The sequence below is a fragment of the Strix aluco genome, chromosome Z (genome assembly GCF_031877795.1).
Source record: "Strix aluco isolate bStrAlu1 chromosome Z, bStrAlu1.hap1, whole genome shotgun sequence".
Taxonomy (NCBI): domain Eukaryota; kingdom Metazoa; phylum Chordata; class Aves; order Strigiformes; family Strigidae; genus Strix; species Strix aluco.
In genome coordinates, this window is record NC_133971.1 from 60443180 (window position 1) to 60457417 (window position 14238).

At 43.8% G+C, this 14238-nt stretch overlaps 2 protein-coding genes across 6 annotated transcripts in view; one reads left to right on the forward strand and one right to left on the reverse strand.

The window, feature by feature from the left end:
• Positions 1-336: 336 nt before the first annotated feature.
• LOC141918526 (purpurin) lies at positions 337-7204 on the forward strand. 2 transcript variants are annotated; one of them, XM_074813139.1, is made up of 6 exons: positions 337-442; positions 1345-1462; positions 2922-3058; positions 4628-4740; positions 5833-6045; positions 7105-7204. In XM_074813139.1, the coding sequence occupies exons 2-6, from the start codon at positions 1346-1348 to the stop codon at positions 7113-7115; spliced, it is 591 nt and encodes a 196-aa protein (XP_074669240.1). In that variant the 5' UTR covers positions 337-442; position 1345; the 3' UTR covers positions 7116-7204. The 2 variants fall into 2 exon arrangements, with proteins under 2 accessions (XP_074669240.1, XP_074669239.1); XM_074813138.1 differs by lacking the exon at positions 7105-7204 and having other exon boundaries at positions 5833-6059.
• A 2871-nt stretch (positions 7205-10075) lies between these two features.
• IDUA (alpha-L-iduronidase) overlaps positions 10076-14238 on the reverse strand; it is a 47378-nt gene continuing 43215 nt past the window's right edge. For all 4 annotated transcript variants that reach the window (XR_012621522.1, XM_074811707.1, XM_074811708.1 and 1 more), the window contains one exon: positions 10076-13718. Coding sequence is in view for 3 of the 4 variants with exons in the window: in XM_074811707.1 (XP_074667808.1) it covers positions 13618-13718 (101 nt within the window). In the remaining variant the exon portion in view is untranslated. The remainder of the gene's footprint in view (positions 13719-14238) is intronic.

Consider the following 14238-nt stretch of genomic DNA (forward strand, 5'->3'; position numbering starts at 1 on the left):
CATGCAAGTTGACAAATATGAACATGTGCCTGTGCAGATGAGTATGTATAGTCCATGAGTTTCTCTGGTTAATGCTCTGTGCTTATTCTCCTAACACGTGTTAGAATCAGAAAGACTTCTGTGAGACAAAGGTGTAGTACAATCATATCAGCAGACTTACTAGCTTTCTGGTCAGCTTTTTCCATTATGTAAAAGCTGTGTTTGTATTAGTATAGCAGTCAGACCCACCAGTGTGAGGATTACAGTTGGTTTTTACATAATGGATTATCCAAGATTAAGTGTTTTATTCAGGCACACGAGCAAAAATAACCAATTAGTGACTTTGCAGATTCATTATTTAAAGGCAGCTGGAGGGCAATTGACACAAAACTCTCCCACTGACTGCAGGCCAAAGAGTGAAGCAGAGTAGTCTCAGAGATCTTCAACATCTTTACCCCAACAGGTAGGTCTCTCTTCAACAGAGGTGGGTCAGATTAGCATCTCTTGCAGCAGGGAAGTGCAGCTTGCATGGCAACAGATGGGAACAGAGTAACTGCTCAGGTGTTAGGAAGTCCTGGGTTATAAGCTCAGCTTGGATGCTGCAGACAACTTTCAGGTAACTGTGTTTTATCTTAGTATCAAGAACAGGTATTCAGGGTCATATACTCTGCAAGAATGTATATGCAGGTGCTCTCTTCCCAAGGTGTGAGAAAAAAATATGCTGGGATGCAGATGAGCTGGGATACTGGAGGAGACAAATAAAGCCACGGCCACCTTGTGGCTGTGCTGCAATGGCAAATCAAGCCTCTAGAAATTGAATATTATCTGTCGTGTTTGTAAATGGAATGGTCTGAGGGCAGACAATACCAAGATGTATTTTGCCATTAGAGTAGGCGGCTAGTAAGAGCCTGTTTCAGTGATGAGAACTGGTCATAAAAAACACAGCTCTGCTGGCTTGAAAGCAAAGTGGACACTCACCATGAAATGATTAGAAACAACACCCTTAGAACCTACAGTGCTTTACCAGAGCTTATCAAAATGTTATTCTTCTTGTGAAAACAAAAATTTAAAAAAATTCAAATTTTTATCAATACTTACCAACCTTATCCAGAACCTGGCTTGATTTATAACGTAAAAATGCTACTGGCAAGCAAAATACTCTTGCAAGTAATTGCCATTGATGCTCAGTTTTGTCTGGATTTAGGCACCACAATGACCCAGTGGTTTCTCAGTGGAGGGGTTGGTAGTCTACTCAGAACAGAAAGAAACTAGTTTTAAGATGGGGGGAATGTATCTGTAGGCACAGCACTAGCTACCCATATCTACTGCGTGAAATAAAACTCCATGTTTGCTTTTGTCTTGCAGAATGAAATACGCACAGTATATTTTCCTGGCCTCAATCTTCACCAGTGTTGAATACAGCCTAGCTCAGACCTGTGCAGTGGAGTCTTTCTCTGTGAAAGACAATTTTGATCCAAAAAGGGTAATTATGGTTTCTTCAACAGCATATGTAAAGAAGCTTCATATATAAACTGTTTTTACAGGTTATGGGTTGTGTTAATCTAAAGGAGTTCCTCAGGTTCCTCAGCAAAAAGTTAACTCTTTTTGTATGCTGTCTCTCAGACACTGCTGACATTTGTTTTTCTCACTACTGTTTAACCTCTGAGCACTATGGTAATACTGGCCTTGAACGTCAGGGATGTTATTCTGTTAGACATCATCTTCTGTCAGATCAAAGCTCAGTACAGATCTCAGCTTTAAGTGGTTCCATGAATGAAACAATTTATAACCCCATCAGAGAGAAAGCCCAAACACATGCCCTTGGGGATTTGCATCCACCACCAGGCATTCTTGGGAGTCATAGCAAACTGAAAGTTTATCTAGTTGGGTATCCTGAACACAGACTGACTCTTGTTTAATCTGCCTGCCTCTGAGGAGGAAATCAGGGCTAACTTGGTGTTGAAAAGGTCCAGACAGGTGTGCCAGTACCTATTTTGACTGTTCCTCAGCAAACATCACTTCCAGCTGTAGCTGGGGTGGGGCCAGCACTTCCTCTATACAAGCTTGGCTTTGTTGGAAACAAACCCATGTCTGGGGAGAGCTTTGTGAACATCCCAGTTTTAAAAAGTAGAAGTTTTCTCAGGCTCCTGTATTTGGGAATTATAGACTCTGTTTCGGGCTAAAGCATGTAACTTGCCAAACAAATCTCATTAGCTTCACTGAAGAATCAAATTTAACACAGTTAAGTTCGCTTTCCTCAGTATTTCTACTAATAATGTTAAATTTTGAGGGCTTCCTGTCTGTCAGTAACCTGTTTAGATCTTATATTCATTTTACTAGATACTGCTTGTATCAGGGACTCATTTTTTCCTAGAAATTTTCATCCCCTTAATCTCATTTCATTTCCCTCTGCTGCTAGTCTACGTAACACATTTTTTCCTCTTCATAGTGCAGAGTCATCACTTTCTGCTTCTCTGGGTAGAGCCTTTTCACCATCAGAGGTCAACTATGGCCCCTGGCAGCCATAAGATTGTCTTCAGCCAGCTTCCTAAGGTCTTTGTGGCTGCAAATTGGTATCATTGATGACATCTTCCATGGAAAAGCAGGGGCCTGAACGGGAACAGGGGAGAAATGGATGACTCCCAGCAGGCATCTCAGGATGGGAGAAGCTTTCAGTGTGGGGTCACTGTGGCAGGAATGTCTCATAGGACAATGAGTACATGCACACAGAAGTGCAGAGTTGCCAGATCCACCCTCCTGGCACAGAGGCAAGGGTTCCTCACGTGGTGTAGCAGGACCTGTGTGCTACACACCCACCCAAACTTAGCCTTCCTCCATATGCCAGGCAATGGGTAGTTAGAAGGGCACTATGTTTACAAAAATGCTTTTGTGCTAATCTTGCCATGGTGATTAATCCAGATATTAATAGTCTTTCATGTTAGTATGCAGGGAAATGGTATGCTCTGGCCAAGAAGGATCCAGAAGGCCTTTTCCTTCAGGATAACATCTCTGCTGAATACACAGTGGAGGAAGATGGCAGAATGACAGCATCTTCCAAAGGCCGAGTGAAGCTTTTTGGGTGAGTTCTCTTGACTTTCACCTCCAGCTGCCACCATGAGGTACTAGAGGAGGGGGTCGTGGATGGTGATCTATCCTGAGCACACAGCACGACCAGGTTTTCTTCATCAAAAAGAGAAGCTCAGTCAAGGTAATATACTAGAAGCCAGTCATTAGACACTTTTGAGTCCTGGGTTACTTCTCAGCCTGGCTCTAGTCTGGGTCCATCACAAAACTACTGCATAAAGTCAATTATAAAATCAAATCTTGAATGATGGAGCAGTTAGGTAAATGAATTGCAACCAGGTGAGAGGAGCTAGTGAAGCGTGTGTGGCTGTGAGGGCAGGACAGGTCTCATTTCACTGAGAGGTTCAGGGGAAGGAGAGGAGTGTGAGTGAGCATTACTTTCACAGATCTTTCAACACAGTGTTGGATGGACTTCTGGGGAAAACACATGGTTAACTCTTGGATGCCATTGTGATGCCTGAATAGACAGATGGAAGGAAGTTTGAATTTTGCCTACTGGACATGGTTACCATAAAGAATTACAGCATGTAAGGAGATTAAATAGCCTTCTGGGTGTAGAAAAGAAAATCTGTGGCTTCCAGTAGGTTAGCACTAGTTCTGTTGTGCATTAACTACCAAAACCTGTCTAACTGCATGAAGAGTAGAGCAGGTGGCTATGAACCTTATAAGTCTTAACAGCACAGCACTCCAGAATATTTTGGGATGGGGCAAATGAAGCTTTGTGGCATACCATGCAGTACAGGTGGGAAGATTCCTGAAAGGACTCTTCAAATACCAAGTGGGGTCTCAAGGCTGCTGAGAACTCATTTCTGCAATGGCAGCGTAAAGGAGAAGCACAGCTTGTGCAAGGAAGGGAATGAAGACCACTGTTTCACAAATCTAGGTAATGCTTGACAAACTGTGCTAAAATACAGGTAGTATTCAAAGCAAACAGATGCCAATCAGAGAAGAGCATTAGAAGAAATGGATGATAAAGATAGATAGGCTGTTCAGGCACCTACAGAGTTCTCACAGCCTGTTCGAAGGCCTTTCACTAGCTTGGGCAGCAGAGTGGCTGTTATTATTTCCATGCTTTTAACAGATGTCCCTGTGCCAATAGAGCTAGGAAGGGTTAGAGAGAGGACAGCCAGCAGTCTGCCTCCACCTGGGGACACAGCAAATGAGTCAAAATGAACCCAAATGCAGGTCAGCTCACTCTGCAAACTGCTAGCAGGGAGCCAAGAAAGGTTGTCCATCATTTTGCTTGGTGGCTGTCTGCTTGTACAGAAACGGGTTGTAAAAAGCCTGCTGAGCTGAAGGAGGGTCAGTGCACTGCCCCAGATGCAGTGCAGTTGCACAGCAGAGGCAGGAACTAGACAGCAGCTGTCAGTGATGGGGAGGAACGTCACAGATTTGCATTACTTAATGACAAACAGTGACTTTGCATTAAGAAAGGACATGCCCATTCCTGAGGCAGCTGTGCTGAACCATAGTCTGGTTCTTGCCCAAGTCCTGAGTGAGGGACACCCATTTGAAGGTCACATGCTGCAGGGTTTTATCTTCAGTCTCATGGATCTTGTTGCAGGTTCTGGGTGATCTGTGCTGACATGGCTGCTCAGTATACAGTACCCGACCCAACCACTCCAGCAAAAATGTACATGACCTACCAGGGCCTAGCCAGCTACCTCTCCAGTGGTGGTGAGTGAACTTCTCCAGCCCCACGGTGCTGGTCAATAGCTTAACAGCTGCACAGATTTGTGTTTCAGTATATGAGCAGGAAAAACAATTGAGTTCATGTTGCTTCAAGTGGAAACAAAGAATCCTTTTCTGGAGGGATGCTTTTATCTGAGTAGTGCTTTTTATATCCACAGAAGGGGCAGGATTCAGAGACTCCCCAGAGACCCCACCTATACACCATATATATTAACAGGAAGAATGCAGCCCAGAGCTAATTGGCCATACCCATAGATTTTGTACAGCCAAGTGCAGTGCTGAACCTAGGGAAACAATACTTCCTGGGATGCACAGTGGGCATTACAAAGGTGGTGAGGGTCAGTTGTCCTTGTACTCCTCACAGCTAATGGGAGGTGACATATGGACCCACATCTGCACTTCAGCAGCAAGGCATAATTCTCCTCAGACAGACACAGCTGGACTCAACAAAATGGAGCTGTTAACTGAAGTCCCCCTTGCAGAAACTGCTCATGCTGAACCTCAGTTATGCACCCAGAACACCCCATACTTTGTGCCTGAGTATCCCATAGCTCTGGGACTCCATCTGTGAAAGTTGGGCAGGACTTGGCCTGCTGATGCATAAGAAAGAAGTACATTCACTTAGTACTGGCAGATAAGCCACACCAAAATGCACCTAGTTTAGCAAGGCTGGAAAACAGGAGGCATGTTTTGCTGAGGCTTCCTGTATAGGAAACGTAATCTGTATGGCCAAAATTTAATCTGTATGCCCTGTCTCCCCCATGCTTGAGTGAGAAACATAAAGCAATTTTTTTGTCATTGGAAAGTCCTAGTCCTACTAATACTTTTAGCCAAAGAAACTAAAAGTGAAAATGCACTGAGCGTCACAGGGAACAATGTGGTCTCAAGATGCCCTGTGCTTGTCCCAGTTCTTCACTTCATGGTGTGGACATAAACTGGATGTGGGAGGTGACTTTAGATCCTTTGAGAAGCTATCTTTGCCATGTGCTGAAGTGAGGTGTCTCTCTGTGGAATGACTAGGTCCACCTCTGCTCTGCTTTGCCCACGGTGACAAACACATGTGTTCTGATGTTTCAGGGGACAACTACTGGGTGATTGACACTGACTATGATAACTATGCCATTACCTATGCCTGCCGCAGTCTAAAGGAGGACGGCTCCTGTGATGATGGCTACTCCCTGATCTTCTCACGCAACCCCCGTGGCCTCCCCACAGCCATTCAGCGCATTGTGCGTCAGAAGCAGGAAGAAATCTGCATGTCTGGCCAGTTCCAGCCCGTACTTCAGTCAGGTACTTTGGGCTAACTAGCAAACTTACTGAAATGGCTGCTCTGGCAGCTTGTACACTAGGTGACTGCATTTGCTGTAAATGTGACAGAACCATAGCAAACTAAGTTGTGCTCTTTTAGCAACCTTTTTTTATAGCATATCTAATAAGAAAATATCATGTCTTGGCCACATGGACTACCACAGCTTACCTTAGGTCTGCGCACTGTCCTCCAGGAAAGGAAGAGAAGCTGTCTCCAGGAAGGAGCAACCTCACTCTTCTTAGCTCAATCATGATTTGTGTCCTGGGAGGTCTGAGTAGCAGAGATTAGCAGCTCTGAGCAGTGGTTCTGACTGTGTCTGATGTCAGTGGGAGTCAGCAGTTGTGTCACATACATGTGAACTGGGCATGTCTAAATCCCATTTTGAGAGAGCTTTTTTTCTGGAGGCATGGGAGCTGATCTTCTAGTTCATGTGCTGCCTGTGAGATAGGCAAATAATTTTTTAGGGTTATGCTGGAGGCAGAAAATCCTCTTTGTTGGCAGGTGAGTGCCCACACCCTCCACATGCACACTGCCTTGCCTGGAAATTGACCTAAGGCAGGCCTGAGGACCTGGACTGGGGGACTGCCACGGTAACACACGTGTTCTGCACTGCTGGACAAGAAATAGGAGCTAAAACCTTCTGAACGGCACATCATTTTGTGAGCCAGTCCTCCACTACAGAGCAGGTGCTGGCATCATTCAAGGTTATGGGACTGGTATGGGCAGCCACGTCCCATGACCCTACATATTGTTTACTGTAGCAGACGGAAGGGAGTTGGTTTGTGGACTCATGCCTAGGTGCTCACATAAACAGAAAACTCACAGCTGGCTGGAACTAACATAGGCTGTGCAAGTGCTATACCAAAAGACACAGAGCAATGCAAACTGCAAATTTTGCACTCTCCCATGCTAATCTTGTACTATGATTCAGAAGTACCCTAGGAAGGTTGTAGCTACAGCTTCACCGAAAACTAAAAGGCTGTTAAAGCACTTTGCAAATTTACTTACAAGGACTAAAATTTACTTCTCTTTCTTTCCAGGGGCCTGCTAAAAGTACACTTCTGATCCTATACTTAAGCACAGAAACCAGACCTGTTGGTCTTGAAGTTGCCACTCAGTTAATAAAAAAATAAAATAGAACGGACTAGTGTGTTTTTCCTGAAAAACACATCAAAATGTTGGGGATTTTGTAAACTGTGTGCAATATACTATTGATATTTGAATTTTCAAGGGAATACCTAACATGGCATTTGTCAATAAATTTTTAAAAAAAACCCCCATGTCTGGAACTGCTTTTTGTTACCGGCTGTCATGTCAGGGAACAGGAAGAGCAGAGCTGCTTGCTGAGGAGAGGTGAGACAGCAGCCAAGGGTGGCCCCAGCACAGGCAGGCCAGTGTCCCTCCTGTGCACCAAGCAGGGGGAGCAGGGCAGGGGTGGTGACAGGGACGGGTCCACTGACAGGGCTGATTCTCAGACAAATGCAGGTGACAGGGCAGGTCTGGGGTTCACCTGGGAAGTACAGCCAGCAAGTGAGGGCAGCAAGGCACAGGACAGGACACAGGCACACCTGCGAGGTGGCTCCAGCCAGAAGCAGGACTGGAAAGTGGGTCAGAGGCAGAGCTACCTGCACCAAGGGTCCCAAGGGGACTGGGGCCTGGGTGAGCTGAAGAGGGTTTGTGGACCATGGGCAAGGGTTATGCAGATGGAGGTCCCAGGTGAGGCTACGCAAAGCAACGAAGGATTGTGGGTGCCTGCTGGGCCCTAGCATACACAACATACCTCTCCCCCCAATATTTCTATTTAAATTCTGAAGCTAAGAAATCCTCTTGAACAACAGCTTTGAGATGAAGCTGATAGTGTGATCCTTGCTGCCTGGTAATATCTCACAGTTATTTCTGGTAACATCTGAATACTCAAAAGTCTGCATAGAGTATTTGTAACTAGCCCCTGAATCACAAAAACAATAAAGCAGATGTGACTTTCAATAACGCTGGGACACTGCTTTAAATGAGCAGTTACTTGCATTTCTAATGGCATAAGCAGTAAATTACTCCCCACTGCCTTTATAATCCAGCCTCCAGTATCTGAGAGGCATAGAACTGAAAGACATAGAACTGACAGATTTTATGGCCGAGAATTTCATAGAGGCAACCAAAAGAATAGTATCTAGACAACTCCATGTAGAAAAAGGGTAACCCAAGTCAGCATTTTTGTCATGTATTTTCCACTGCTCTTAGTAAAATCACATTCACTTTGAATGTTTCCTATGACTAAAACTACCAGTCCAGAACACCCCCAGCACCCTGCGAACCCGTCAGTTAGAAACACAAATTTTTATAAGTCATGACTACAAAGCATAGAGGGAAGACCAAGCTGAACAGTCCCTGCTCCTGGGGCTTTCAAAAGGTATGTGGCACAAGGTTGATATTGAGTGAAGACCTTCAGAACACTATGTTATAGAACAGCTTCTGCAAGATGCTTGCACAATCTTACCTACAGTATCCAATAATTACCTACTGCATCTGTTGGAAGGAGCATAAAAATCACTAAAGACTCTTCTCCAAGGCCAGAGACACTATCCAGGGATGCAGGGAAGTCTCTCAGGCTTGGGTTTCCCAGGATTTCCAGGTGGGACTCCTAAGGCTTCAGCCAGCAATATTCCTTGCTGGTGTTCCTTGCTCTTCTGATCTAGGGAAAGTTAGTCTGACAGGCAACAACATGGTGAACTACCATCTAAAGCAAAGGACGAGCAGCAGACAGTGCAAACAAAAAAACACATAGAGACTATTTGAGGGTTGAAAAAATATCAGTCTGCTGTGCTGGACTAAGTGCAAGGTCAGTTCATTGATTGAATGTTCACCACTTGCCCTCCCTCTCCCATAAGGAAGTATTAGGGTGGAGATCTGTGAACTTAGGACTTGTATCACAAGTGATTAGCCAACGCTTACATTTAGCTGAAGGAGCCTGGCCTTTGGCCAGGGCATTCAGACCAATACTACCAGTCCTAGAGAAGTGGGATTTTTAATGTCTACAGTTATAATAACTGCATGACCAGAGCAGACGGGAGTCCTAATAAGACCGATATATATGCAGGACCAGGCGCATCCTTATTGTGCTTGGTATAGTCTGCTCAGATGCGTTAGGCAGTGAAATCCCTCCTCAGACACACAAGGTTGTGCCTCCAGGTTCATAGGATAGTCGTGATTCTGGGAGAATACATCATGGAGTTATATGTGCTCCAGGAATCTGCCTTGCTCTTGGAGGTACATGCAGGCCCTCATCATATGATCTGGTGAGTTAACAAACAGATGGGAGTTAGCTCATATCCATTTCTCTCCACTGACTGCAGAAATGTGAAAGATGAAGTAGGGTAGGGCAGGCTATGAGTGTATTCTGATCTGATTTACACATGTCCTGTTATTCTATTGAGTTAAATATAAAACATCTAGGGTAGGTCTAGAGGCAGACACACTTCTGTCTGCTGTTTGAGCTGGCTGATGAGAACCAGTCTATTCCCAATCTTAAGTGCACGTACACGTCCCAAGTCATAATCTCTGTCCTGCACAAACTTTCCACTACCAAGAGAAAATAAAAAGCTGTTTAAAAATTAAAAGGACTGTTGTTTTGTCCTCAGAGGTCCTTTAGTGCTGGCAGAAAGGCTATGATTGTGCAACAGCAGGAGGAATCCTGCAAGGATATTGTCCTTCATGCGCCACTGAACCTCCTCTCAGCAAGGACACTGCAAGTCCTGGGATCAGATGCTATAATACCATGTTGAGTTAGACCAGTTTTCCCTGGGCTGTGGTAACTGAAGCAATCTATGCATTTAAGTTCCTACTTCAGCCTTGAAATTCACGTGTCATTTTTATGTAATGTTGGAACTTGCACCAATCAAGCTATCTTTTATACCTTGAGAACAGGCTTTACTTCCCAAGATTAAGTTGTTGACACAAGAGTTTTGAGCAGTTTCTAGAACACAATGATCAGATCCTGTTTTTACAGGGTTCATGTGAAAGATTAAAAACTGGTTTTATTGGGTAGCACAAAAGATGGTAATAAATGCAGTACATACACAGTTAGACAAAACACTCCTTTGAAAGGTTTTTCCCTAGCATTCATTTTAACAATCAGTCGCAAAACTGCTACATAGCCTCAGAAGCTTTTGCTTGAAGAGCAGGCAAACAATCTCATCTTGCAGTCGCAGCTAGATTTTTCCTATTTGGGTTTACAGTCAGCAAGAGACATACCTGAGCACTCTGCAGTCTTGCTTTGGTTCTGATGCTACAGAACTACTAAGCACCTGCTACTCCCACTGGGCACTTGCACATCTGGCACTTCTGAAAACTGAAACTGTGAGGGGAGACTGATCACTGTCCAGTAACAGAGGAGGTGGTAGAGTTAAACATGCAATTTTGGAAGCCATCTCAGACAAAGTCAGTGACATAGTTACAGAAAACTCAAGTTTCAATTATTAAACAGCATTTTAATGCAGACATTAAACTATAAAAAAGACAAGGGCAGCCTTCTATACTTTGTTGGAAAAAAATTCCAGCCTGGAAATATAAAATTTTCTTCATTGTTGGAATTGTTTTGACATGCTCATTGCTTAAAGGAGTAAGTTTATACCAAAGCACCAAAGAAGAAGAAAAAAAATCTTGCTGAATATTCAAAACTTGTTTCTGAACATGCATTGCACCAGTTTTGGTCAGCTCTGCTTTCCATACATATTTGCTACTGCCAGGAAAACACCTGAAAAAGCACTGGGCCTTACACACTTTGGATGATGTTTAATGTAAAAGTCCTAAAAGAGGGACCTAGTGACAGATTTTTGAAGTGGCTGGACTTGACCCTAAGAAACTGGATTTTATTTGCATCTTACAACATGTTAAGCTCTGCCCTTGCAGATGAAATTTCAGTTTTTTCGTGGCTTCAATAAGCATTACAATAATGTATGAAATTTTACCTTGAATCTCAAGAAAACACCACTCTTTGCTTTTTAACAAGACAAAAAAAGTAAGCATGAGAATTACAAACCACTTCAAAGAAGCAGCTGCAAGTCTGATGTCTGTCACTGCTGAGAAGCAGAAATCCTGGGCCAGCAGAACTCACAGCCTAAAGTCTTCTAAAATATTTCTAACTTGCCCTAAAGGAAATCACCATAGAGACAGACTTCAGTACAGTGAAAGAGTAAGTGAACCACCATTCTCTGTTCTGTATCTTTGCAAAAGTCGAACATTCGACCAGGACTCATCAGCTTTGCATCATTTGCCTCATATGACATTACTGACCTCACTTGTGTAAGTTTGTGTGCTAAATAAAGCAAGACAGTGATTTTTGATCTTCTGTTTTTCATGATTTGCACACCTATACCGTTCCTAGTACATCCCTGCATAGAACAATACTCTTCACAACAGCTATGCTTCATTTTTTTTCAAACACCTGTAACCAGTGCATGGTCCCTGGTTTGATAAAGATTGCTATATTCTGATTGCCAGCGTGGGAAAATTTTAAAGCAGAAGACTATTCAACTAGGACATTCTAACAGGCTCTACTGATCTCTCAAGCTCCTGTATCTTCCCCTGCCTCAGATGCACTGAAATCTCTCAAGATCCTATACTTGAATATTTCTAAACGTCATTTTTTCTGCGGTTCCAATTCATACTGGCAAAACAATATGTCTTAAGACATACTGATTTTATTTAACTGTGTATTCTAATTCTTCACATAGGGGCAGTTATAGCAACTTTGAAATGTATTTTTACTATCTCCATCCAAGTAGAACTTCCAAGTTTTTTTGAAACTGAGAAAGTTATCAAATAAGTAGGCTCCAATGGCCCTTTTCTGTTCTGCACAAGCCTTTATGGGCAAGGAATTGGCAGATTAGGATGTGACTAGCATTCTTTATTCAAACTTTAGTGAGGCAAGAAATACTTCATCTGAATTCTGTGACAAAATGAATCTTTTTAAGACTACTTTCAGCATAAGCACATGATCAAGTAACCAGAAGGTAAGGAGATATAAGGCCTCATCTCATATATACTGACTTTTTGTAGATGTTTCTTTTCTGTGCTGTCAAAGTGAGGCCATTTGAGGTAGTTCAGCTCTCTCCTACTGTGCAAACTTGTTTTTTTTGTCTGAAGCCTAAACATTTCATCAAATACTCAGTCTTTGTTGTTAAGTTGGTGAGGAGGCTGATGTCAGCAAAGAGCGCAGTAGGGGATTTGTTTGTGCGACAAAGTTGCTCCTCTTACGGAACACACTCCAGCTGTTTCCACTGGCGTTATCCTTCCCTCTACAAGAATTCTAAAGGCACAGTTCAAACTGTGCCAGTTGTGAAAAGAGGAGAGTAAAAAAACACCCCTGCAATTTCAGGGAACATTGCTGTTACATAAAGTGTTTGGCAGCTGCAAGGACAGCCAGAGTGTTCTGTAGCCCATGATCTACAGCTGTCACACACTTCTGCACATGCTTTGCAAAGCACAGAAGCTCAAACAGTTCTTGGTTAATTTTCTAATTGGTTGTCAGTAGCAGCCCTGTTACATTCAAGAGTGTGCTCTCCTGTAATATGAAAACACAGAAGGCTCTAATTAGCATTTCAGCTTTTATCTGGTCACCCAAAGTCAAGCCTCAGGTCACTCAACAGTCTGAGAGTAGAGGCACCTAGGGACAGATGTTAGCTATAAGGGTTGCAGAAGACTAGACTAGGTGACAGCAATGGAGAGAAAGAGGGGCTTTCAGGGTTTGTGGCTTCCACCACAAAGAGACAGCGGCTGAAAGCCACAGTGCAAACAGGTGACTTGGGCAAAAGCTGAAAGCAGAAAAGTCAAGGAAGGCTGGAGGCTAGAGTTCCCTGTGCCTTCTTCCCCTTTGAGGATGAGCTGCTACCCCTTCCTCTGCCTGTGTGAGGGGAATAGTTCTGGCATCCAAGAAACAGCCACAAATGCAGAGAGAGCTGGGTGGGAACCCCTCTGTGAGAGACATACATCTGAAGACATAGTAAGTGCTCTGAAATAACCCACTGGAGCATGTGTGACTAACTGGTGGGGAAGCAGGGATCGTTCACTTCGTGCTCTGGACACATGTGGTTGCTGTGCACTTTTCAATCAAACCATTATTGCAAGGCAGGCATTTCAGTCTCAGACAGGTCCTCCTTGTGCCTTTGCTGTCACGCTCACTCATACAGTTCATCCTGTTCCTGCTGCAGTTTGTGAGCTCTATAAATCTTCGGTTGTCCTGGCCATTAGCTCAGTGTAAAACAGGGAATAATAAATATTTATTCCCATAATTCCTAGTTACCAAACTGAATCCCAGTCCTACGGCAGCCTCTTACAATTGTACCAGTTGGGTTGTCAGTTGTGGCTATTTAAGAACACTGTCTTTTGAGCTCTAAAGAGTTAATAGGGACAGTTGCTTTTAACTTGCATTCCTAACTTGCTTCATCAGGTCTTTTCAATACTCCCTCCTCAGCTTGGGAGGAGTTTATTTTTCTGGGGAGTTGTCATTTGCAGGGAGCATACACCACTCAGTCACCAATTCGGGCACCACTCTGCAGTCACTTGAAAGCTTCAACATACTTCACAGGAAGAGAGAACAGGCCTGCCTTCCCCCAGTAGTCAATGGCACGCACTCTGTAAAAGCCGGAGACTGAGACTCCTGCAAATGAAAAGGTTAGAAATGGTCACTGTGAAAGGCTGACACCTGTAGTGCTTGGAAGATGTGGAGCTGGCACTACTCCTGTAAAATGTGGGTTTGTGGGACAGAATAGGGAAGTGGTAAAATCGGTTCTGCACCCTACATAAGTGTGTCTGTGCCTGTCTAACTAAAAACGATTATGAATTCCTGATGGCCAATTACTGGCTCTTTTTTTTTGTTGCACCAAGGACCTAATCTCTCCTCATTAGGATTTGCAAGTACAGCTACAGGACTGCCATCCCAGCAGTCCCTCTGGAAGAAGGGTCTGACATCTTCTGCAACCACAACTAGTAATTTCCTTTTTTCTGATTTACTTCTCTGCCTGAATTGTGCCTTTGGAACAGGTTATATGGGGGTAGGAGCAACAAAGAAGCAGAAGAACATGCAGGCTGACTGAAAACCCTCTGCTCAACTTGGGAAGCAGCACCACTTGTTCCAAAGGTATGTGAGCTGATATTCTGTGGCTCTGCTGGTTTTCATC

What these genes read in the sequence shown, in the direction of transcription:
- LOC141918526 (XM_074813138.1), top strand. Translation starts at nt 1,346, where the DNA reads ATGAAATACGCACAGTATATTTTCCTGGCCTCAATCTTCACCAGTGTT. An exon ending in ACAATTTTGATCCAAAAAGG is followed by an intron (nt 1,463 to 2,921) that starts GTAATTATGGTT and finishes CTTTCATGTTAG; the next exon opens with TATGCAGGGAAATGGTATGC. An exon ending in GGCCGAGTGAAGCTTTTTGG is followed by an intron (nt 3,059 to 4,627) that starts GTGAGTTCTCTT and finishes ATCTTGTTGCAG; the next exon opens with GTTCTGGGTGATCTGTGCTG.